The 27,206-nt window shown below is 41.4% G+C and overlaps 1 protein-coding gene across 3 annotated transcripts in view; it reads right to left on the reverse strand.

Moving 5' to 3' along the window:
- KPNA6 (karyopherin subunit alpha 6) overlaps positions 1–25,997 on the reverse strand; it is a 51,278-nt gene extending 25,281 nt beyond the window's left edge. The window contains exons 1-2 of one of the 3 annotated variants that reach the window (XM_028486860.2): positions 25,861–25,997; positions 19,279–19,343 (exon numbers count right to left, since the gene is read on the reverse strand). In XM_028486860.2, coding sequence (XP_028342661.1) covers positions 19,279–19,343; positions 25,861–25,982 — 187 coding nt within the window. In that variant the 5' untranslated portion in view covers positions 25,983–25,997. Of the gene's footprint in view, positions 1–15,462; positions 15,547–19,278; positions 19,344–25,860 lie in introns of those variants that run through there. The other 2 variants (XM_007125107.4, XM_028486869.2) reach the window with 2 other exon arrangements.
- Positions 25,998–27,206: the final 1,209 nt, after the last annotated feature.

A 27,206-nucleotide genomic window follows, 5' to 3' on the forward strand; every position in this document is an offset into this window, starting at 1 on the left:
AAAAAAAAAAAAAAAAAAAATATATATACATATATATACATACACACACACAAAGGAAATGAGAAGGGAATGAAAACAATTCACTACAAGAAACCAACTAAATACAAAAGGCAGTAATAGAGGAAGAAAGGGACAAAAAAAGCATAAGACATATAGAAAAAAAGAACAAAATGGCAGAAGTCCTTCCTTACCAGTAATTACATTATACCTTTTTTTTTTTTTGGCTGTGCCACGTGGTTCAGGAATCTTAGTTCCTCAACCAGGAATCAAACCTGGGCCCCCAGCAGTGGAAGCACAGAGTCCTAACCACTGGACCACTAGGGAATTCCCGAGTAATTACATTATACTTAAATGGATTAAACTCTCCAGTCAAAAGGCAGAGATTGGCAGAGGATTAAAAAAACATGATCCAACTATATGCTGCCTGCAAAGACTTACTGTATATCCCCAAATGCAAACAAATTGAAAGTAAATGGATGAAAAAAGATATTTATGCAAATGGTAACCAAAAGAGAGCTGGGATGGCTATACTAATATCAGATAAAAAATTTTAAGTCAAACACTGTTTACAAGAGTCAAAGGAGGACATTACATACTAATAAAAGTGTCAATTCATCAAGAAGATACAATAATTATAAATGCACCAACTAGAGCCCCAAAATACACAAAGCAAACACAGAAGTGAAGGGAAAAATAGTTCTACAGTAACATTTGGAGACTTCAATACACCACTTTCAATAATGAATAGAACCTAAACAGAAGATTAATAAGGAAATAGAGGACTTTAACATTATAAATCAGGTAGACCCAAAAGACATATAGAACACTCCCACCCAAAAACAGCAGAAAACGTCTTCTCAACCAAGACAGACCGCGTTAAGCGATAAAGAGTCTCAACAGGTTCTAAAAGATGGAAATCAGACAAACTGTCTTCCTTTACCACATGGAATGAAGCTAGAAATAAATAACAGAAGGAAACTAGAAAATTCACAAATATGTGGAAACTACAGACTCTTAAATAATAAAGTTGGAGAACTCACACTTCCTGATTTCATAACTCACTACAAAGCTACAGTAATCAAAACTGTGTGGTACTGGCATAAGGATAAACATATAGATCAATGGAATAGAATTGATAGAAAAGAAAAAAAAAAGAATTGACAGAATAGAACAGAGTCCAGAAATAAACTCACACATCCAAAGCCAGCCAACTGATCTTTGACAAGATGTCAAGTCCATTCAATGGAGTAAGAATAGTCTCTTCACCAAAAGGTGCTGGGACAACTAAATGTTCAGATCCAAAAGAATGAAGTTGGATCCCTAGCTTACACCATACATAAAACTCAAAATAGATCAACAACCTAAATATAGAAGCTAAGACTATAAAACTCTTAGAATAAAACATAGGGGTGGGACTTCCCTGGTGGCACAGTGGTTAAGAATCCGCCTGCCAATGCCGGGAACACGGGTTCGAGCCCTGGTCCGGGAAGATCCCACATGCCGCGGAGCAACTGAGCCCATGCACCACAACTACTGAGCCTGCGCTCTAGAGCTCGCGAGCCACAACTACTGAGCCTGTGTGCCACAACTACTGAAGCCTGCATGCCTAGAGTCCATGCTCCACAACAAGAGAAGCCACTGCAATGAGAAGCCTGCACACCGCAAGGAAGAGTAGCCCCTGCTCACCACAACTAGAGAAAGCCCGTGCACAGCAACGAAGACCCAACGCAGCCAAAAATAAATAAATAAATTTATATATATAAATATATAATAATAATAATGGTCAAAATGGTGAATTATATTTTAGCACAAAATATTTTTTAATTGCAGCATATCTCCTCCATTTAAATCTAACATACAATCCCAGTTTTAACTTTTTTTTTTTAACATTCTGTATTTGTTTATTTGCATTCATTCATCACAGGGCCAATTATATTAACTATATTTTCTTATTTTCTGTGTTCCTGATGTTCTGGCACTTGGGGGCCTTACAAACCCAGGAGAGACTGCCACTCCCATGGCTAGCTAATTCCCACAGATAATAATCATGCCTAAGAGCATGCCTTTGCAAAGGAACAAATCCAGAGCCATATCTACTTTATCTTGCCTGTACACCCAGGAGGCAATATTCCTTTCTTCAATCATCCCAGGGCCCAGAAAATAGTAGGCAACTAGAGACTACTCTCATAGCCCAAAGCCCTCCAGAATTATTCAAAATAGCCAATCCTAAACTGTTTACTCTGCCCTGCCTACACTTTCCCTCTGAAACTCCAGGCTCTGGCCTAAACCTTCTGCTTGCTCCTGCCCCTTCTGCCTCCTGACCACCCTGGTGTCTTCCTCTGTGACCCTGTGTGGCCAGTGGTGACCCACTTCCCACCCCCTGACCACCCCGCCCCAGCCAGACCTATGAGTAAAATAAACTTCTTCCTTACAAACCTCATTCTTGTTTCTTCCTGTGGCCTCAGTGACTTTATCATACCTTACTCAATATTTACATTTTAAAAACAATCTCATTATTTAAAAAAACTGATAAAAGTGAAGGTGATAACGTTGAAGTATGAGTAGAGGAAGCATTACCAACTTGGTTCTTTCTCCCTTTATAGGCATTTCTCATCCTCTAAATTTCTCATCTGAAACAGTTAATAAAAGTATTGCAAAAGGGATGAAAAATAAGTTTTATAGGCACACAGAAAGGGATAATTAACTCTAATATTGCCTCTTTTCTGGAGTGGCTGGGGTGATCATGATGAGAGTTTAAAAAGAAAGTTCCCAAAGGCAAGATTAGGGCTGGTTCTTCAAGCAGGAGATCACCTTGAGGACACAAATGGAATAAGAAAGTACATAAATGTGAGGGGGAAAAGTAGTCTATAAGAGAATCTGAGTGAAAAAGAGATATAGAATGGAAGTTGAGGAGAGAGCTGAAATAAGGAAATGAAACTTCAGAGAAGGTGCCTCTGTTCATTCTGGAAAGTAGCTAGGCAAACCAATAGCAGCAGCAGGGTCTTAAAAGGTGCAAGTTTCCACATCCACTTGGCAAAGCACAAGTCCATTTACTGTTAAAAGTTCTAGGGGGCTGCAGTGGCCTCCCTCTGGGGTCCCTGATTACCCCTATGCCTGGAAACTAATAGGCACAGGACAAATTTCTAAAGGCAGCACTGTGGACTGCTCTCCCCCATTACCTGACACATGGTTTTTCATGACTCTGAGCCTGGGCTCTCCCAGAGGGCTCTCTTCCTTCAAGCAGAGCTGACAGTGAAGCTGGAAGGAGAACCAGGCTGTACTTCTTTAGTCACCATGGTGACAAGAAACTATCACAAATATTTGCTTATGACTTCACTGGAGAAGCCAAGCAGGAGGTTAGATTGGAAGGAGGAACATTTGCAGAAGCACATCTGGAATCAGCAACCAAAGGAATGCTGGACTCTCATTCAGGGACTATCAGGCAGAGGGGCTTTTTTCATCATGCTCTCCCTTACTTGCTGAGCCCAGATCAAGAAATCCACAATACAAATATATCAATACCTTTTCAAGCATCTGACTGTCTCATGTAGCCTTTGAGTTTTCTTAGTCAAGGAACTCTCTCAAAGTGAATAGGTCCCTGAAGTTGTACCTCTCATTTCTAGGAAATAACTGGCTAATGTTGCCATGCATTTTCTAAGCTTTGAGAACCAAGGGACTAGCAATAAAAATACAAAATAAGTACGGACCCTGTTATGGCCTGAATTGTACTCCATCCCCCACCAATTCATATGCTGAAGTCTTAAACCCTAATACCCCAAAATGTGACTGTATTTGGATAGCGTCTTTAAAAAGATGATTACAGTTAAATGAGGATACTGGAGTAAGGCGTAATCCAATATGACGACTGCCCATATAAGAGAAGATTAAGATACAGATGCACTTAGAGGGACAACACCATGTGAACAAGAAAACAGCCATTTGTAAACCAAAGAGAGGTCTCAGAAGAAGCCAACCCTGCTAACATCTTGTTCTTGGATTTCTAGCCTCCAGAACTATGAGAGAATAAATTTTTGTTGTTTAAGCCACCCAGTCTGTGGTACCTTGTTATGCAGTCTTAGCAAATTAATACAGGCCCTAATTGATAGATGAATAACCTGAGTCTCAAGTCACACACTAAGGGAATAGCCAGATTACTGCAGTATTCCACTTAATCAATGGTAAGTTTAAAATTTTAAGAATCATAAAATTTTAAAAAATTATGCACATTTTCTTAGAAAAAGGCATACTACATATAGCCAGCTTTCCTGTGTATGGGATGGGAATGATATTACGACAGCTGCTGGCTCTAGGACTTTGCAAACCAAAGTCTTACATTCATGGTCTGTATTTAACACTATGAAGCAGTCAGTCAGCCTTTTAAAATTATTTCTCAGGGGAATCCCCTGGCAGTCCAGTGGTTAGGACTCCACACTTTCACTGCCAAGGGCCCAGGTTCAATCCCTGGTCCGGGAACTAAGATCCCACAAGCCACACGGTGTGGCAAATAAATAAACAAATAAACAAACAAATAAATTCTCTTGTCCTGGTGCTAAACTGAGTGGGGGCTCCTCTTTGCAGAGGGCAAGTTTCTAATAAAATGTACCTTCCCAGGCACAGAAAATGAGCTAAACTTAATGCCTCTTCCTTCAGGAATATAAGAAACCTGATTCCTCCCAGAGTGAAATGGCTTTTTTCAGCTGTCCTCTCTTACTTCTCACTAGGAATTCTCTACCAAATGTGCATCAGTGTAAGATTCCTGAGTTAAAACACTGGCCACATGCCAGTTAATTAAAAAGGAAGAGCTAAGAGTGTACTGGGATATAGAGCTTACAGCCTTAGTAAGCTAGTAAGGTTTGATAATGTGCCAAACTCTCTGTAGATATAATCTCCAATCTTCACAACAATCCTGAGAATCCATTTTACAGACGAGAAAAATGAGACTCAGAGGTTAAGTGACAAGCCAGGAAGCTAATAAGTCAACCCTGATCTAGTTGGTCCCAAACTCCAGGTTCTTTTCATTTCCTGTAAAGGGAAGCAATTGGTAACAGCAAATCCATCAATATACGTGCTGCCAAAGGGAGCACAACAGCAAATCCATCAGAATTCTGGGTTGGGGACTGCTCTGTTACCAATAAACAAATCTGCTCCCATTCCAGAATTTCAGTTAACCACAAACTCAAATGCCTTAAAAGGTAAAGAGGTTAATGTTTGTTTTTTTTTTTTGGCTGTGCTTCACTGCTTGTGGGATCCTAGTTCCCCAACCAGGGATTGAACCCAGGCCACGGGAGTGAAAGCGCTGGGTCCTAACCACTGAACTGCCAGGGAATTCCCAAGAAGTTAATGATTTTTTTTTTTTTAAGATTTATTATTTATTTATTTAATTTATTTTGGGCTGCATCGGGTCTTAGTTGCAGCACGTGGGATCTTCGTTGTGGTGTGCGGGCTTCTCTCTAGTTGTGGTGTGCAGGTTTTCTCTTCTCTAGTTGTGGCGCGCAGGCTCCAGGGCACGTGGGTTCTCTAGTTGAGGCGTGCAGGCTTAGTTGCCCTGAGGCATGTGGGATCTTAGTTCCCTGACCAGGGGTCGAACCGGTGTCCTCTGCATTGTAAGGCGGATTCTTTACTACTGGACCACCAGGGAAGTCCTGAAGTTAATGATTTTTAACGGGACAGTTATAATAGGACAACAGGGGTTGCGCTCACACTCAATTTTCATAACATTGTGCCAGCCAAACAAAATTTAATTTTAACAAGGGCTAGGGTGAAATCAGCTGTTAAACAGCCCTTGGTTTGAGGACAATTAAATAATTACGTAAACCCCAGCACCATGCTTCTCTTTTTAAAAAATGTTTTCATACACAAGATCTAGCTGACCTCTACAACAACCAATGAGAAATATTAGTCAATTAGGAGTATATCCACTTAACAGCTAGGGAACCAGGTTCGGAGGTACTGTGACTTGCACAAGATCATTTAGCTATCAAGTTGTGAAGCTGGGACTGAGATCTAGACCCTGTAATTCCACAGGCCTTCTCTTTTCATCCAACCTCGGAGAACTACTTTTCCTCCTCTGATAAGACACACAATTCTATTCAATTTGGCTCCTGGGCTCCTGCCCTTAGACTAGGTTCTATCCATCTTGATCTATTTACTCACGGTCATTTTAACTTAAGAATTACTGACCACTGACTAAATTTTTATCTTGTTAAAAAAAAATGAAATAACATAAAAAAACCAAACAGTTACTGGTAATCAATTTTCTAATTAGTGCATAAGAACCGGGAGCAACTGAAAACTAGTACTGGGACTTCCCTGGTGGTCCAGCGGTAAAGAATGCACCTTGCAATGTAAGGGACTTGTGTTCGATCCCTGGTCAGGGAACTACGATCCCACACCACACCACTGAGCTCGTGCGCCTCAACTAGAGCCCGCGTGCTGCAAACTACAGAGCCCAGGCCCTCTGGAGCCTGCGTACCACAACTAGAGAGGGAAAACCCGCATGCTGCAACTAGAGAGAAGCCCGTGCACCACAACGAAGAGCCCATGAGCCACAACGAAAGATCCTGCGTGCCTCAACGAAGATCCCGCATGCCACAACTAAGACCTGACGCAGCCAAAAATAAATAAAATAAATCAATCAATAAATAAATCTTAAAAAAAAAAACTAGTACCAAAGACGTTTGCCTAAGAGATTCCCCCCTCCACCCAACATATCTGACTTTTTAGGAATTCAACCTCATAATACAGGTTTTTCTTTTGCAGTGAGTTCTCTCCCTAGACCACAAATCCAACCAACCACAAAACTGAAGTATATCTGACCCTTTGTGAACACCTATACCATCAGAATTAATTAAATCAAAATTCCTCCAAAGTGGATGAAACCAGCTATGATGCTCGGATTGGAAGGGTAGGAAGATAACACACAATACACAAGTGACAGATACAGAGACTAATAAATGCAATCATTTTCAAAGATGTTCTTCTAAAACTTACATGGCCGAGTTTCTTATCAAAGATGACAATAAAGACTGGCTTAAATTTTGCCTGTCTTCTTGCTGGTCTACCTGGTAGATAACTACTGTGAATGCATACAAAGTTGATGGCAAAATTTTGGTACATTTTAAAATCTTTTAAATTGAGGTATAGTTGATATACAATATTATAGAAGTTTCAGGTATACAACAGATTTGACACTATTGATTTATAACATTGTTAGCTAAAATCAGCAATGTAGGACTAGTTCCAGGAATCTCACCACCTACCAATTCTTCATACTGAGAATCAGCCAGACACTGAATCTTTTCATTGACTACCTGCCCTCCCAAGCTACTGCCCTATTTTTCTGTTCTAATGAAGAGGAAAACTGTATTTTTCAGCAGAAAAATAGTTTTTTTAATTAAAGAGGACTACCTGCCCTCTTTATTATGAATTATTTAAACACTTAAAGTTGCAAATGTCATGACTTGGCACTGCCCCCTAATTACTTTAGTAATTGTCTCATAATAAGGACCTTCTTACATAACTACAATACCATTTCAAACCTAAGAAAATTAACGAAACACCTATTATCTAGTCCATATGCAAATTTCCTTACTTCAAAATGGCTTTTATAGCTAGTTTTTTTTCACCCAAATCAGAATCTAGTCAAGTTTCACCCACTGTATTTAGCCTTCTATTTAACATTTTATTATGAAGAATGTCAAATATATACAAAAGTAGACAGAATAGTAAATAAAATGAAACTCAATGCAACAATCATTCAGATTCAATAATCAACTAGCTGCCATTCATCTATGCTTCCATCTACTCCCAGACCCTGTATTATTTAAGCAAATTCCTGGCATATCATTCCAACAATATATATTTCAGTATGTAACTCCAAACAATAAAAACGTTTTTTAAAATTACATCATTATTCCAACATTTGGTCACTTTTAATCTACAATGTCCCTGTCCTCCTTTCCCCCAACCCTTTTATTTACTTGTGATATTGACTCTCTGAAGAATGCCTTAATGTCTTAAAGAATGCCCCACATTCTAGTTTTGTGCCATTAATTTATACCCCTATCCTGTGTGTTTCCTGCAAAATGGAAGTTGGGTCTAGAGGCTAGAACAGATTCAGGTTAAAAATACACTTTTGTCAAGAATACATATAGGTGATGTTCTGTGCTTCATACTATATCACATCAGGAGGCATCTAATGGCAGGTTGCCCAGATATTATTAAATTTGATGGTAATCAGATCTCTCTTCTTGAAAGTCATCTATGTACCCTAAGTCGCCATTCACATAAAATTAATGTGACATGTTTCTTGACTATTACACATTTTATGTGTAAGATATAACATAATGAAATAACCAACTTTAAAAAATAGGCATTGCCAATATTGTTGAATCTCTGTGTGCTCTGTTTCACTCTAACTCTTCAAATCTGACTTCCATTCCTTCTACTGCAAAGAAACTGCTTTTATCAAGGTCACCAATAACCTCCACATTGCCTTATCTAATGGGTAGAAATTTCTGTCCTCTTCTTAACCCCTCAATAGTAGTTACTAATTCCTTCTCTCGAAACACCCAGTTTTCTTGGCACCACTGCCAACCTCAACCAATCTTCTCAGTCTCTCTTGATGGCTCCTCCTCCCTATATCAACATACTGGTTTCTATCTTCACTCTCTCGAGGTGATTTCATCCATTCCCATAACTCCCAAATTTATGTCCCCAGCCCAGTCCTTTCTCTTGAGTTCCAAACTCATATATTCAACTACCTATGGAAATCTTCACTTTCGTATCCAAAACTAACTTAATTTCTTACACCCTCCCCCCGCCCTCCACCCCAGCAATACCAAGAGCAACAGCATTTACAAGTTACTTAATCCAAATCCTAGGTTAAAAAAAAAATCATCCTTGACTCCTTCCCTTCTCACACTTTTTTGATCTAATCTACGGACAAATCCTGAATGTATCTTGAATGTATTTACCTCTCTCTCACCCCATCCAAGTCACTATCATCTCTTGCCTGGTTACTACGACAACCCACCCCCAATCCATCACCACACAACAAAATCAGAGCATAGCACTGCTCCCATGTAGAAGTAAAATCTTCTTCACAATTTAAGGCGCTGCCTATATCTTCATCTCATCTCATTAAACTTTTTATCCTCAGTCATCATATGCTCCTGACACAATGGCTCTCTCAGTATTTGGAAACTATCAAGCTGTTTCCAGATACAGTCTTCACATTTCCTGTTTTCTTTCTGTCCACAATGCTCTTCCCTAGCTCTTAGAATTGCTAGGTCCTTCCCCTGTCACATTAACCCAAAGTAAGCTACTCCATTTTTGTCAGAACACCCGTTTTATTTCCTTCGTTACACTATTTACAATCTGTATCTGTTCTCCTCCTGTGTAAGTTCTACAAAAACTTTTGTTGTATCCCCAGCATCTATGATAATATACAAATATTTTTGACTGAATCACTGTTCAAATATCTAGTCAATACTTACTGAGCACCTACACTGTCCCAGACACAAGGTGTAGCTGTAACAGTTGCTTAACAAGTGTTTGCCAGTAGTGTAGGGTAAGGGAAGAAATGTACAGCAAAGCAATCTTCCTTGTGACTGGAGTGGAGCAGAACTTCCGAAAGCAGATTTTAGAAAGATTTCTTCCGAGAAACCCAGAAAGCACAGGTTTCCTCCAGAATTCGTATGAAAAGTGAATAGAGACGCTCTGTTGTAAGGACACACACAAACACACACACAAATAAACAACTTAAAAAAAAAAAAGACTGCAGGACACAAATGGCTCAGAAAAAGACATTTTAGACAGCTAAATCCAGTGACCTTGTCAGTATTCATTCTATTTGACTTTCTAATTTGTCACTGATGATCACTTTTGCCTTCTTGAAACTCTACCCATGATTCTGAAGGCACCACCCTCTCCCAGTTCTCTCACCTTTCTAACCACTCCTTCTCAGGGTTCATACTGTGTTCCTCTCCCAACGCCAATCTCTCAATGTCAGTGTGTATCAAAATTCTACCTTTTTGGTCCTCAGCAGAAGCAGCCCCCTTTCCCAAGTGACCTCCCTTAGCTTCAACCTCCACTTTTACACTAAGTACCAAATCTCTGTTGTCACAACCTCTGCCTGTGTGTATTTCCAAATGCATACTGGCTATCTCCACCTCACTTTCTCTCTCCTTAAACCAGTTTCTTCTCCTAGGTTCCATAGTTAGCAGTTAATGCCATTACCATTCACCTGGTCTTAGAGTCAGCCATGAACTTTCTATTCCCCAAAAACAACAGGTTGGCAAACTGATCTTCACCTGTACCAAAGATTCTCTCCTTAACCAAACTCTATCCAGGCTCCTCTGAGCCCTTTCTCAACTAGGTTCAACCTTGGCCTATCAAGACTTGAACAAAAAACACTAACATAGTTTCTAACAGCTCAAGGTCACATCACTAGATGATGTGCCTGCCTGAGAAAATCTCAAGGCTGCCAAATGAATTTACTGTTTCAGCCAACACCTGAATATAGGGTTCCTGTTTCCCAGGCTCTGTGGGAGGGTAGGAGACTATCTTCAATAAGCCCCAGTAGCAAACCCAGTTGGGTTTCATGTGGACCACCTCCCCCTTCCTTGCATTTTGTAATTTTTCATTTCCCTGACTTTACTGAGCTCTCTCTCACCCCCACCACCATTCCCTCATCCTTCCTTTAAAACACCCAGTTACCTCTGCACAAAGTTGAAATCAGTTCACACTTTTCCCTATTGCAATAGTATATTACTGATTAAAATCTGTCCTTATCACTTGGTGTCCAACTTTATCTGTGTTTATCTTTGTTTACCTGTTACTACAAACTGGTTCCCACTGACAACCTCCAATGGCTCTGTTTTAGTTCACAACTCATCACTTCACTTCTAGATCATTAACTCTTTGAGAGCAAGAATGTGTAGCACAGTGCACAGCACATACATACTCTCAAATGTTCTATTCAACATTTTTAAACTTCAGTTTTCCAAAAGATCTGAAGTGGTTTACAATAAATTCAACAAAATAAAAATATCAAACCCAAAAATCTGGAAAAGGAATATGCACATTTGCATAGAAAATGGGGAAAGATGAATGCAGATCAGCAGAACCCAAGAGTCATTTAATTATTGAAACTGACTTGCATTTTGACATGTCAGCTACCTGTCAGCCAAAATAAAGCAATATGAGTGAGCTCTTACATAATTCTCAATATCCATGATGGTGTCCTTTGAAGCACAAAAGTTTTAAATTTTCACCAAGTCCAATTTATCTTTTTTTGGGGGGTGGGAGGCTGCTTGTGCTTTCGGTGTCATATCTAAGAAACTGTTGTCTAATCCAAGGTCATGAAGATTTACTCCTATGTTTTCTTAAAAGAGGTTTATAGTTTTAGCTCTTTACATTTAAGTTTTTGATCTCAGTTAATTTTTAAAATTTTATTTTTACTGTTTTATTTTATTTATTTTTTGGCTGTACCGCGTGGCATGCAGAACTTCCCCGACCAGGGATCGAACCCGCACCCCCTGCAGTGGAAGCAAGGAGTCTTAACCACTGGACCACCAGGGAAGGCCCTAAGTTAATTTTTATATATGATGTAAGGCAGGAGTCCAACTTCATTCTTCTTCATATGCATACTTCTTCTTTTTAGGCAATATATGTATCAATAGCACATTAGGATAATCAAAATAAACCAGTGATTCACACAAGTCCTTTCTTAATGAATTTAGTATTAATTGAGATGCCTTCAAAGTTTTTATGATAGAACCAATCTACTCAACTAACAAACTCTTGTGATATATAAGCTCCTTTCCTGTGTCTTACTTATTTCCATGTCCTGCTAGGAGACCTCCATCAGGCACCAAGGCAGGCAAGGATCATGATGCTCCTGCCAAAAAAATCACACATCTGTGTCCTTGCTGCTAGATGTGAAAAGAAGCAGTCTTCTCAAGTCCAGTCCAGAATGCTTTCCGAAGTCTCTGGCCGTGGTGGAAAGTTTTTATCTACTAAATCCAGACTAAAAGCCTTTTGAAAGCTCTTTCAAAAATGCCAAAGTCAGGGACTTCCCTGGTGGTCCAGTGGTTAAGACTCCACACTCCCAAAGCAGGGGGCACGGGTTTGATCCCTGGTTGGGGAACTAAGATCCCGCATGCCACAGGGTGTGGCCTAAAAAAACAAACCAAACAAAAAATGCCAAAGTCAATCTCTAATCTCTGCAGAGGGTATGTTCCCAGGGAAAATTCAAATTTGATTGGTAATGATTTAGAAACAATTTACTTAACTTTTAAGTCTAAGCTCATACAGAACCCCCATTTATTTTTTATAAATTCTTTTTAAAAATATTTGTTTGTTTGTTTGTTTATGGCTGCATTGGGTCTTTGCTGCTGCGTGCCGGCTTTCTCTAGTTGCGGCGAGTGGGGGCTACTCTTCATTGCGGTGCACGGACTTCTCACTGCAGTGGCTTCTCTTTGTTGCGGAGCACAGGCTCTAGGCACGTGGGCTCAGTAGTTGTGGTGCATGGGCTTAATCGCTCTGCAGCATGGGGGATCTTCCCAGACCAGGGCTCGAACCCGTGTCCCCTGCACTGGCAGGTGGATTCTTAAGTACCGCACCACCAGGGAAGTCCCTAGAACCCCCAATTTAGAGGTGAGAAAACTGAGGCATAACATGCAGAAGGACCCAGCTAATAAGTGGAAGACTCTAATCCAGATCTTTGAAGACTCTAATCCAGATCCTTCTGACTAAAGCCAAAGCTCTCTCTATTACATATACTCTACTCAACAGCATACTAGCCACAGGGGATTCCTTTGTTATTTCTTGGAAGAAGTGTGTCAATGTTTCTTCTTGGATTCTACCACCCTAACCATTGCCTGACTCAATCTGTCAATGACATGTGGTGCAGTTCTTGCCAAGAATAGGTAATACAAATATCAGAAGATACTAACACAGGGACTTCCCCGGTGGTACAGTGGGTAAGACTTTGCACTCCCAATGCAGGGGGCCTGGGTTCGATCCCTGGTCGGGGAACTAAATCCCGCATGCTGCAACTAAGAGTCCGCATGCTGCAACTAAGATAATTGCGTGTGCCGCAATTATGACCCGGCACAGCCTAAATGAACGAATGAATGAATGAATAAAAGAAGGTATCAACACAGATATGAATGGAAGTAGAATTTTGTAGGGACTGGCAGTAGTTAGGTAGTCATTTGAAGGCTATTTGCCACTTCAAAGGAAAAACAAAAACAACCATTTGAGTTAATCCTCCCTGTTCTGGTGTAGGGTTTGAAAATCTTTTTAAAAAGTTTAACATTGGGACTTCCCTGGTGGCGCAGTGGTTAAGAATCCGCCTGCCAATGCAGGGGACATGGGTTCAATCCCACATGTCACGGAGCAAACTAAGCCCGTGCGTCAAGACTCCTGAGCCTGCGATCTAGAGCCCGCGAGCCACAACTACCGAAGCCCACGCGCCTAGAGTCCGTGCTCCGCAACAAGAGAAGCCAGCGCAATGAAGAGTAGCCCCCGCTCGCTGCAACTAGAGAAAACTCGCACGCAACAACGAAGACCCAACACAGCCAGAAATAAATAAATTAATTAATTAAAAAAAAAAAAAAAAAAAGAAAAGAAATACTTAGGCTGAGCAAAGGCACTGTGCTGGACAGAATATCAACAGGCACACTGGAATAGTGTGGTATTAGTGAAAGGAGCTACAAAGCCAGACAATCTGATTTCTGGTCTGCTACTTAACAAGTGTACAGCCTTGGGTGTCACTTATCTGTATCTCAATTTTCCTACCCTTGCCCTGTCTACCTCAGAGTTACAGTGAAGATCAAATGAGAATACACATGAAAGCACTTTGTAAATAGTAAAATGCTGTGCTAGTAAGGTAGGATTAGGTTTGGTAATAGTTTTTCAAACTTCTGGAATTTCTCTCAGAGCTTTTTATGACCAAGAAATACTGCAAACAAGGAAACAGTATGAAACAGTTCTGACGGCATGAGTTTCTCAGGGTGTTATTTGTAAGCCTGTCAGAACTGTCAATAACCAAGACAATGGGAGAGACTTCTCTAAGGACAACTGGATTAGTCCATAATGGGGCCATAATAAGGCTGCTCATATTCTGGCAGATCCTCACAGGACTGGGCTGAAGAATGATCACTCCAGGAAACAAAGGTTAATCTATAAATCAGGAGGTCTGGCTAAAAGATCATGTGGGAAAAACAATCTTCTGTACACACAACTATATATTCACAGCTCAAGGCCTAAGTGAAGCACGGCACACTGAGGTACTGCATCAACCAGACAGCTGATAGTCCAAGTTCTCTAATCCTAATTCTCTCCTAGGATTTACTAGTCCTTTTGGCCCTTGAATCTATATATAAATGCAATGCTCAGACCTAGGAATGGGGAAGTAAGGGGTGGTGAGAGACATAGGAGAGGCCCAGGATAGCTACAGTCCAACTTCTCCTAAAGAAAAATTCCAAATATCCCTTGTAGACTGTGCACAATCTGGAGGCTCTTACCTTCCTACGAACACCCCATTGCCACTACCACTAGGTGCTACAAGGAACTAAAATGAATTACTTAAAGTAGGAAAATGAAAGCCCTTACCTTCCATTTCAGTCAATGCAAAAACATTCACTGAATATCTCCCAAGCACTCACACTGCTCAAGGAATCAAAGGGGAAAAGAAAAATCCAAATGGTTATCTCCAAACTGACTCAAATAGACAAGTGATTTATTATTCATTTAATAAAATGTATGTGCCAGGCACGGTGCAGAAGCTTCTGCCTTCAGGAAGCTTTACAACCTAGTTTAGTCTCACAGCATCAAGAACAAAAAAACATAATGAATCTAAGTGTACAATGATGTCAGAGAGTGGAAGTGAGAACTATTTTTACTGTGTGGTGAGCTGTGAAGTGGTCTTTGAAGGCTAGATGGTTAATATTTCTAAAGGTAATGGTGTAGGGAGGCACAGCAGTTTACCAGGAGCAAAGATTAGAGATCAGAAAGCCCAAGGTTGGTTTGAGGAACAAGATCAGTTTGGTTAGAGAGGTATAAATACAAAGGCCCACAAGCAAAATGTCTCTGGGAGGTAACAGTGAACTGCTGGCCCCTATTCTGCAGCACTATGCCCCTCCATCCCCAGTCTTCAGACAAGGAGGGTTCTGCATGGCCTGTAGGCGAATTACACAAATCTCTCTGACTGGCTCTTCATTTCAACCTTTGGTAATAGGAGAAAGCGTTTTTCTAACAGCCCTTGTGACAAATTAAAAGCAGGATTTCTCTAACCTGTAATTCAAAAAGAAGGAGCTAGATTTGGGATGCAATCTTCTGAGGAGCCCAGGACAATATGGGGAAGAAGAGCCAGACTGAGAGGCCACACAAAGGGAACCCTCTCTGTCCTCATTAGACATGCTATGGACAGACACTCAATGTTGCCCCTCAAACCTTGTCAGCTCCTTCCAATATGATGTAGTGAGAAAGAGCACTGATTTGGGAGTCACGTGAGCTGGTTCCAATCCCAACTGAATAACCATGGGCAAATTACCCACTATTTTGAGTCTCTGATTCCATTACCTATAAAATGAGAATAATAAACTTTACAGCCCAGTATGATTGATGAGGTAACGTGAAAGTGTCTAGGGTCTAAATGTTGAATCAATGGAAATATCTTTAGCTTCTCAGCACCTACTTCCTTTTCCTTCTCAGCACCTACTTTGAAAGGCTTCAATTCCCCATGAGGGCAATTTCCCAGAAGTCAGAGTCAAAGAGGACGACTATATTTTCTTGCTCTCCATTAGCAGGTGGTTTTTCCTCTTCCTTTCTCCTAACACTGTAGCTCCTTTCTCTTAACCTTTATCCTTCTATTCCATCTTCATTCCCTCCAAAGCTAGGCTGTAAGAACCAATAAGCCAGAGTTTTTTTGTTTTGTTTTTTTTTTTTTAGGCCACGCCGTGTGGCATGCAGGATCTTAGTTCCCCAAACAGGGATCAAACCTGTGCCCCCTGCAGTGGAAATGGGAGTCTTAACCACTGGACCGCCAGGGAAGTCCCGAGCCAGAGTTTTTAGAAAGGGCCTGTTCTTTACCATTTACCTCACCCCAAGATAAGCAATTCTAACCACATCTCATTACAATTATTGCTTCTTTGAAAGATTTAAAAGCTGATGACTTTCAAATCTACATCTGCAGTGCATATCTAATACTCAAGGGGTTCCTTCTATCCATGTTCCATAAGCACCTCAAATGCTTAAAAAAAATTTTTTTTAAGTCATCATCTCCATAAACCTGCTCCTCATACATTCCTTACACATTTCATTATCCACAATCCCATATCTGGAATTCTGAAATCAAAAGAGCCCTGAAAATAAGAAGGTTTTTAGTATATATAACACAAAATACATTTAGCAACAAAATCTGAACAAAATTAACATGAGACTATTTATAGCCCTTATTAATCCCACTCAATTAATATTCAAATGATTTGCCTGAAAATATTAATATTATTTGACTATACAGGGCTCTATCTCAGACCCTGCTGGAGGTGTTATGCACTCAAAAGGGTGAAACTAGGGCTTCCCTGGTGGCGCAGTGGTTGAGAGTCCGCCTGCCGATGCAGGGGACACGGGTTCGTGCCCTGGTCCGGGAAGATCCCACACGCCGTGGAGCGGCTGGGCCCGTGAGCCATGGCCACTGGGCCTGCGCGTCCGGAGCCTGTGCCCCGCAACGGGAGAGGGCACAACAGTGAGAGGCCCGCGTACCGCAAAAAAAAAAAAAAAAAAAAAAGGTGAAACTGGTTCATGGGGGAGGGGGAGAACTTAGATATTACACTGGTATGTGGCCCTCCAAAGCTCAACCTTATCAATAAAGACTTATTCCCTAGGATCTAATTTTTCTTGCTGGATTTTCTTGAGTATTACATGAGCAGCATTGACACTGACTTCGTAAAAGGCAGACAAAAAGTATGCAAGAGCTGTACTACAAAGCTATGGCAAATAGACAGCCATGACTGGGGGACTTTCTCTTGACTGATGGCTGAATCTTGAAGTCATATGACAAGAGGTGGCCTGAGCATGCCTGTTTTGCCCTGTGGATGTTATTTATGTTTGATCCTCAGTGCTTTTGTGTGTGACATGGGTTTTGATAATTAAATTTAAAATTTACATTTTATTATTTAATTCTACAAATTAAAATGTGTCCCAATTAATTATGCCAAGTGCTAAAAAGAAAAATGTTAACAATATCTGAACGACTATCTAGCAGCTAGTTAAAAGTTATTTTCTCATATCAGGCAAAAGTTTAAAAGTTTACTAAAAATAATTTTAAGAAACTGATTTTTTTCTATTGTTTTGTTTTTGCTGGAAAATGAACAACTTTAAATGATTTTTAAAAATCTGATCACACTGTTTCTGTATTTATAAATACTAATTTGCATATGCAATTTGATACATTACAACTTATATAAGTAAATAAAAGTTACTCAGCAAATACAGCTATTAAAACTTAGTTAAATGTAAATAGCTTTTTAATTTAACTTTTAACCTAAAAATCTTGTTTAGTCACTCTTAACCTTGCACTGAATAAAAAGCAAGCTTTATGCTTACTTATTTTATGTATAAAGCACAGACATACTTACTGTACATAAAAAGATATAGAGTATATCTGCATGTTAAAATTTCATGGGAGGGATGCATTAGGGAAAAAAGATGTCTAAAAAGGCTTCTTAGGAAGGTGATAATGAATGGAAAGGTTGAGGAAACAATGATATAAGGGATTAGGGATCTGTACCAGTATCTTCTCAGCTTTTCAAGTCAGAAACTTGGGAGTCACCCTTGACAACTCCTTTCCCCTTATCCCCAAATCCAATCACTAGTAATGGTCAGCTTTATTTCCTAACTATTTCTGGACTGTCTCTGTCTCTTCTTCTCCATGCCTACTGCCATTACCCTAACTCAGATCTTCATGATCTTTTGCCTAGACTTTATAAGAGCCTCATTAACCTGTTCCTTTTCTCTTTATTCCAAACTTCTTGAAACAGTTTGTCTCTCCTCTCTTATTTCTTAGCCCACTCCAATTTGCTTCCATGCTATCAAAACTGTTTTTGTAAAAGACACTGATCAAGTGCAAGATGCTAAATTCAATAGACCGTTTCAGTCCTTATTTTGCTGGTCCTCTTGGCAGCACTCAATCCTGATAGCCATTTCCTTCTTCTTGAAATACTCTTTTCTGTTGGTTTATGGGACATCAATCACTACTTGTTTTCTTCAAATTGTGGCTGCTGATCTCCTTCTTCCTGCACATTAAAGCTAATGAAACTTGAGGTTCTCTTTTCAGCCCATCTCCCATGATATACATTTTTCATAGGCACTATCAGTGATTCCCATGGTCTTAGTTACCATATATAAACAGATGATCAATCCTCTATCTCCATCCCCAGACCCCATGCTTGAGCCCCAGACTTCTCTATCGAGTTGTTTTTTGGACACCTTCCCTTGGAGGTCACAGAGATACCTCAAAATGTCCAAATTTAAACTCAACTCAGTTAAAAGCATCACTATCCACTCTGCTGCTCAAGGCAAGAGGCCTAGGAGTCATGCTTAATTCCACCCTGCCCCAACCACTTTCAGCCTCCAGATGAAACCAATAACCAAGCCCTGCTAATTCAAATTCGTAACTCTTATTCTCCACTGTTACTACCTCAATCTCCATCAACATCTCTTGCTAGGACTACCACACTACTTAGGAACCAACTACTTCAAGAACCTCCTGGTTGGAATGTTATCGCAGTCTAATTCATTCTCCCCAGAGCAGTCAAGTAATATAAATAAATAAATTTGATCACGTCACTTCTGAGATTAAAACCTTTCAATGGCATTTCACTGTTATCAGGACAAGGTCCAAATATCCCACCCCCCCCCACCCCCCCTACCAATCTTTTGCTTGTGAAATAATCATTTCACCCTGGCACTGACAACTATCCATAGATCAGCTCTCATTAGCTTAAAGGCCTTCCCTGATCCCCCTACGCTGGGGTGGACCCCCTTATTATATAAATCCATAGTACTGCGGACTGCCCCACTCAAAATATTTATCATTTTATAATGGTCTCCGAAGTATGCGATACAAAATCAACTGGGACATAGGAAAAAAAACACATACACATATGTTGTAACTAACACACATATATATGTATATAAATAACATATACAAATGTTACATATATATATAAATAATACATACGAATGTTACATATATATAAGGCTTACCTTTATTATGCATTAGCTTATTAATACTGGCAACTTTTATCTGTTGGTCAGGTGGCCAAGTTTTCCTGAAGGAAGACTGGGAGTTATACCAAGCAGGTGAAGACACTAGTTCATTCACATTTATCATACTGCATGACACTGTGTGCCTAGTTAAGTGGATTTACAAGATAGCTAGTTTTAACTAAATTAACATTCACAAAATAAATAAACAGCTTAGAGTCCTATCAAGAAACTGAATGGAAGATAATGTTAATAATGTAGGAAGAGGAACAAAGAAACAGCAGAGCTGATGTCTCTGGAAGTAAAAGCTCCTAAGTACCAGAATTTCACCTGCCACATCACAATAAAACAAAATAACATAATGACCAGCTAATCAGATCTAAGTCAGCCAAATATTTAAAATTATCTAGAAGATTATTTAAAATATGGACTTACATTCTCTCATGCACCTTACTCTGAATGTGTAATATGCTTAAAAATAATACTTACTGAATACACAATGCTATCATGATCAGCAAGACATTTAAAAACACTTGTCTTGGGCTTCCCTGGTGGCGCAGTGGTTAAGAGTCCACCTGCTGGGCTTCCCTGGTGGCGCAGTGGTTGAGAATCCGCCTGCCGATGCAGGGGACACGGGTTCTGTGCCCCGGTCCGGGAAGATCCCACATGCCGCGGAGCGGCTGGGCCCGTGAGCCATGGCCGCTGAGCCTGCGCGTTCGGAGCTGTCCGCAACGGGAGAGGCCACAACAGCGAGAGGCCCGCATACCGCAAAGAAAAAAAAAAAAAGAGTCCACCTGCCAATACAGGGGACACGGGTTCGAGCCCTGGTCCGGGAGGATCCCACAGGCCGCAGAGCAATTGAGCCCGTGCACCACAACTACTGAGCCTGCACTCTAGAGCTCATGAGCCACAAATACTGAGCCCACGTGTCACAACTACTGAAGCCTGCGTGCCTAGAGCCCGTGCTCTGCAACAAGAGAGGCCACCGCAACGAGAAGCCTGTGCACCTCAATGAAGAGTGGCCCCTGCTCGCTGCAACTAGAGAAAGCCCACGAAGAGCAACGAGGACCCAACACAGCCAAAAATAAATAAATAAAAAAAATAAATAGGGCTTCCCTGGTGGCGCAGTGGTTGAGAGTCCGCCTGCCAATGCAGGGGACACGGGTTCATGCCCCGGTCCGGGAGGATCCTGCATGCCGTGGAGCGGCTGGGCCCATGAGCCATGACTACTGAGCCTGCGCGTCCGGAGCCTGTGCTCTGCAACGGGGGAGGCCACAACAGTGGGAGGCCCGCGTACCACAAAAAAAGAAAAAAAAATAAATAAATTAATTAATTAATTTAAAAACACTTGTGTTCATCCTTTTATAGTATATATGGTGTATATATTTTTTGGCCTTGCCTCACGGCTTGCGGGATCTTAGTTCTCCGACCAGGGATCGAACCCGGGCCCCCTGCAATGGAAGCAAAGTCCTAACCACTGGACCGCCAAGGAATTCCCAAAATGTGTTTAGATTTTAAAAGTTAACTTGTAACATCTAAAAATTTTTAATCTGTTATGAAATCATATGAAAATTCAGATTTCCAACCTCAAGGGGGAGAGGGATTGTGGAAAGGGATGCGAAGTTATACAGTCAGGCAACACTAGACCTACATTCTGTCACGGCAACAACTGGCAGGACCTCATCAGATTGCATGGGACTCTAGTTGCAATCTCCATTTGGTTGATTTTACTCGATTACCCATTAGAATTTAAGCTCTAGGATTTCACTAAAAAAAAAAAAAAATTTTGTCTGTTTTGTTCACTGCTGTATTTCCAGGACCTAGAACAGTAGCTGGCACACAGTAGGCATTCAATAAACATTTGCTGAAATAAACAAATAACAGTTGCCTGCCTAATCCCTAAAAATATTTCTGACAAGTATTCATAATATGTTTCTGCCTTCCCCTAAAAGACAAACTGATTTATCTTTTATATTTAGCACAGGGCCTGACACATACTAAGTACTTTATCTGTTCACTGTATGACTAATAGCAATTAGTTATCACTTACTGAGTACTCACTGTGTGCTAAACACCATGCTAAAACGCTTTACAAGCATTAGCTCATTTAATCACCCTAACACTCCTATGAGGCAGATGCTATCACCCCTGTTTTAAGAGATGAGGAAAATGAATCTCTGGAGATTAAGCAATTGGTCAAAGCTCTAATTGTATTACAGAATGAAATAACTGTAACACAAGATAAAATATGAAAAGAGCTATATGAAAGGCAAGAACAAAGTGCTACACAATTCAGAAGGACAGTTCACTTCCAGTTTGGAAGGCATAACATACATATTTGGGAAAGGTCCCTGAGGGAGGTAGCATTTAAACTAAATCTTGTAAAAGAGGCAAGATTTTCATAGGAAAAGATGGGTGGGGAAGGGATTGTTTTTGTCACTTTCTCTATCAGCAAAGGTGAAGTACATACCAAGGAGGTAGTCTGAGTGGAATGCAGGATATGTGGATAAATATTAAATAGAATAAGACTAGTAAAGTCAACAGGAAGGCCTTGAATACCATACCCTATGGGTTATGATTTTATCCTGTAGACAATAAGGAGTCCATGAAGGTTCCTAAACTAAGGAGAAGAGTGACAAGACCAGAAGGTTGTTTTAGCAACACTGCTGCAGCAGAATTAGTGGTGGTAAGGAGGCTATAGAACAGATTTAGAAGGCTCCTGAAATAACAACACCTTTACAATTTACAATATTTTCTGACATCTAGTACTTCACTGACACTTCACTAACAACATTAATAAATAGTATTATCATATTTTCACATCAAGGAGCCTGAGACTTAGCAAGTTTAAAGACCACAGAATTAAGTCTTTGTGGGACTATGCCCTGAGAAAAACATACACAAAACGATTTAGGGAAGAATCAGTAACAGGATCACAGTATCCAACAACTGCCAATATAGGAAGGAAGAAAAGAGTAAGGAACCAAAGATAGGTAAGATTTCTATCTTATGCCCTAGTGTCTGGGCCAATGGTCCCACCATTAACAAAAATGTAAGAAAGGTACACCAGGAAGGAGGAGTGAGTTTGATGCTTGTGGGACACAGTTTAGTAGCTCTCTAAGTTGCTGTTATGAACTGTGGGGTGGGTGGGCAAGGCTGGAGGGAAACTAAGAAATGGGCTAAATTACTTCCTGACCTGGAGGCATTATCAGAAAGGTTTTGGTACTTGCAGCAAACCAGAAGCAGCTTTTAGTATCCTAGAGCCCAGTGACAGGACAGTTCCAAAAACATAATGAAGAAATCAGATTCTTTCCATCTTCTCGACCCTCACCCTTAGAACTGCCTGCTCTTATTTATAAATTCTGCCTCATGATCCCAGCATTGCTAATGGCAATTTCAGAGTCAGAAAAGGGATCTTTCCGTTCCAGAGGCAGAACACAGCACTTAATAGCCCATATTTTGGTTAGAACCATACTACCTGAGTATTTCCTCTATTTACTAGCTTTGACCTTGCTCAAGTTACTGAACCTCTCTGTGCTTCAGTTTTCTCAACTAGAATGTGAGAATCTGAAAAATAAACGAATTAGTATTACAGTACTTACTGCCTAGCACATAGCAAGCTCTATGTAAGTGTTCGCTATTATTATAGCTTTCCTATCTCTCTTTTTTTTAAGCTCTCACACTTTGGTGATACCTGGGTTAAAATATAAACTGGCAAAAAACAACAGAATAAAACTTGGCAAATAAGGAACGCTTTTTCAGAAGTCCTCCAGGCTTCCCTTCACATTCATTAGCCAAAATCTGCATCACATGCCCATACCTAAATCAATCACTGCCTAGGGAGACAGAATTACAATGATTGGTTTAGTTTATATCAATCAAGACCTACCCCCTGGGGCTGGGAAGGTGCTGCCAGATTCCTGGTTAGCAGGATGGCAGGAACAGTGATAAAAACAACCGATGTCTGCCAAGACTTAGTCTTGACAGGCTGTGGTCTCTGCTAGGGAGGGTTAGAAAAAGTAACTTCCAGAGCTGCAAGCCTCACCCCCACAGGGTTCCTAAGAGCAATGAAATCACTGCAAAGGTCTGTTAAGGCTAGTGAAGTTTGGCACAGGAGAAACAGTATAGGATATAGGCCAGAGCTCGAGGAGTGTACTCTTGAGAGGCAGTGAAACACAGCAGGTTCTAGATTCATGGAGGTGTGACGCAGGCCATGTTACTGTCCCAAGCCCCAGGGCCTAGACCACTAGCCTTGGACTTAATCACCTAATCTTCTCAAAGCCTGTTTACTCATTTATAAATGGGGATAACCCAAATTATCTCGGATTTGATATTAGGATTAAATGTAAGGATACATTTCACCCCTGTAGTATAAGGATCAGAGAAATAAACAAAAATAACCAACCCACACACAAAAACCCCACAAAACAAAAACCCCAATGGCCTGGTGTTCAGAAAGACAAGGTGCAAGGTGGGATGGGGGTGTCGGGGAGGTACCTGAAATGGAGTTGCAGAGAAGAGGGGAGGCTGCCTGACTCTAGACTAAAACTCCCCTTCAGGACCCTGGTCAGGTTCTGTTGCTCTATTGAAGAACTTTCATTTCGAAGTTTACCAGAAAAGGACTAAATTTAATCACACCTGAAGTCTTCTTAGAGGTTTATATGCAGCAAAATGGGTAAGAATCTCACTTCTGGCTTTGCTGTAACTAACTGTGTTATATTCTCTGAGGTAGTTTCCCCATCTGTAAAAACTGAGTAAATCACTGTCACATTTATTTCACTGGGCTTAATCAACTAAATATTAGCCCCTTCCCTTTGAGGCAGCAGTGTTCCTGAAACTGAAGGCCAATACAAAATCTATAACATAAAAGCCCCTAAAATTTTTCATTGATACATAAAGTTGCAGCTACAAAGACAGGCCTATCAGTCTTAATGGAGGATTCTGGAAACCAGAGTGCTTAAAGGAAAGGAACAAACATTACTGAAAACATTATTGAAGGTGGAAAAGAATCTGTTCTGATATTTATAGAGCCCTTACTAGTCTCCAAACACTGTGGTATCTTATTTAATTCTCAAACACCTCGATAACCCTGCCCCCTACCCTCTTTCTAGAGATGAGGAAAGGCTCAGAAAGGAAGGAAAATAACATTTATCGCGGACTATGCTGGATGTTTTCCATATGCATCACTGCATCTGACATTTAAGTGACTTCTCTGGATGAAAGCTAGGAAGTAGCAGACAGGATTATAATTATAATACCAGATCTGATTCTAAAGTCATTGCTGTGCAGCTCAAGGGAGTAATTTATGTTTCCTCAGGATCAGGTTTCTTACAAAACTCAATCCCAGAATCTCAATCCCCACCCCCAACACACCCACAATAGTTGGGGTTAGCAATTCACTTTGGAGTTTTCCAGTTTCTTTCAGATTAAAGATTTCAAAGTGGGCCCACTAGCAAAAATACAAAACACCTTTACAACTCTGCCTAGGATTAAAAGCTTTCTTTCCCCCTTTTCCAGCCCAATCACTTGGGGGCCAGGCCATAAAGAACAACAGCAATAAACTAGGGCTCTGGAGCGATCAACCTGGTTTAAGCCACTGACTTTGTGACCTTGGGTAAGTTACTTTACCTCCCTAAGCCTCAGTTTCCTTATCTGTAAAATAGGGATAACAGCAGTATCTATCTCAATAAATAGGTTGTGCATATTAAATAAAACGCGACATGTAAAGCAATCAGAGCAATGCCTGCACACAGGAAGAGCTTAGCAAATTTAATAGTTCTCATTGCTGGAGAAGAAGTACCACTGATGGTTCTGTCCCTAAGTCCAAAGACTTCGCCATCGTATTCTCTCTGAGCACAGGCCTTGCTACCTGGAGTCCCTTTAGAAAGAGCAACAGGTCGCTCCTTTTCTCCTAACCAGGGCCAGGCCCAGAAACCTAAAGCCCCCAACCTATACACGACTAGGAGATCTTGGCACTGATTTTCTACCACTAAGAAGGCTGTTACTCTGAACCCAACCGAACCACCCCATTTCCGTCTCGGCTCGGGAAGTTCTCCCGGCCTTCAGCGGCCCAGGCTGCCTTGGGCATGGCTGCCCCTGGTTACAGGCCTGGAGCTGGCTCGCCTGGCGTCCCTTCGCCAGAGAGCTCTCTGCGACGTAGGGAGGATTTCCCTGAGTTCAGGGGAACCAGTGAATCCAGATAACAGGCGCGTCGGTCAGACACACGCCTGGAGAGGGCTGCCTTAAACGCCTCCCGGGCCTGCCACCGGGAGCCCGGCCCAGACCGGAGGGTCAGCCCCTTTCTAACCTCCGGGAACGCGTGGGGTCCGGCCCAGGGCCACCACGTGGGGGCTCCAGGAGTGGCAAGGTGTTCCCGGAACTAGCCCCCAAAGACTGCTCCCCGCTTGGGCCCTAACCTGGCCCCAAACTGGCCTGAGCGGCGCTCCCGGCCTGGCTTCTCCCCTCAAACCTATTTGGAGGAGATTCAGACATCCTCTGCAGACTGCAAACAGGCTCTCGCCAGACTCCAAGCCCCGAGACTGCCTCGGCCCGAGTCCCCAATTGCCTGGTTTCCTTACTCACCCATCACGGCTCCGCTCGCTCCTACTTGGCGGCGGCAGCGGCGGCAGCTTCGGCGGCAGCTTCAGCAGACAATATGGCGGATCTGCAGGACGGCAGCCCGAAACGGACAAACAACTTAACATTCAATCCCGGGAAGAAACGCGCTTTCGGCCCCACCGCCTAGTTCACAGCGACGACCGCATTTAAAGAGACCGCAGCTACTAAAGGCGGGGAATAAGGATCGAATATGAAAGGAGTGGGTGGAGAAAAACTGGGAGGGATACCTACTAAAGAAAGTTAAGTGGGCTTAGGATTTCTCAGCTTGTTCTGCTATTTCCTTTTTGTAGTGAGGTCTCCTCCCCTAGAAACTTTTTCTTCCGGAAAGGTATTCCTTCCTTTTGTAGTTAAAACCAACCATAGACCCTGAGCTGGATATGAATAAGGAGTCATCTGGAAAGGTGAAGTGACTTGCTCAAGGATATAGCGATAAGGAAATGAAGAAGTCTAGAGTAAACCCGATTACAATCTTATTGGGAGATAAAAAATAGGAAAATAATGAGACCGGTGCAGTGCTTTATAGTTGACAGAGCTGTTTCATTTATCCTTAATGCAAGCTCTCTGAGGGCACAAGTCAGTTCTACAGTGTTCATCACTGATCTCCAGCACCTAGCACAGCATCTGGCACATGGTATGTGCTCCATGAATAATTGTTAAATGAATAAACAAACGAATGAACAGATCTGTGAGTTACACAAAAAAAGGGATATGATCTCCCTTTTTAGAGATGAGGAAATTGAGGCTCTGAGGTTCATGCTTTTTTTTTTTTTTAATATTTATTTATTTTGGCTGTGCCAGGTCCTTAATTGCGGCATGCGGGATCTTTAGTTGGGGCATGTGGGCTTCTTACTTGCAGCATGTGGACTTCTTACCATGCGAGATCTAGTTCCCCGACCAGGGATCGAACCCACGTCCCCTGCATTGAAAGACGGATTCTTAACTACTGGACCACCAGGGAAGTCCCATCGTGTGTCTTTTGAATCATGGAACTTATGGCTGGTACACATTAGACCTCCCTTTTTGCATAATAGGATTCCGGTCCTTCTGTCCCCTACCTCAACACACAGAGGAAGGCTATGTCTTCAAGTCACTGGTCCCAAGAGGGAGCTATCTTTTGGAAGCCCAGGTCCTGTCATAACAAACTGCCACCTCTAGTTGCGTACCTGGCCCACTGAGGGAAACAACTCAAAAAGCCAATTCTAGGACTCAGGGTCAGGAAAGGGAGTGTTATCTTTCTCTTCCTACTGCCGCTGCTGAAGGTCAGACCTCTTCATTCTCTGTTGGTCTATTTTACCTGCCTCCTCACTGGT

This window comes from Physeter macrocephalus, chromosome 3 (genome assembly GCF_002837175.3).
Source record: "Physeter macrocephalus isolate SW-GA chromosome 3, ASM283717v5, whole genome shotgun sequence".
Classification (NCBI taxonomy): Eukaryota; Metazoa; Chordata; class Mammalia; order Artiodactyla; family Physeteridae; genus Physeter; species Physeter macrocephalus.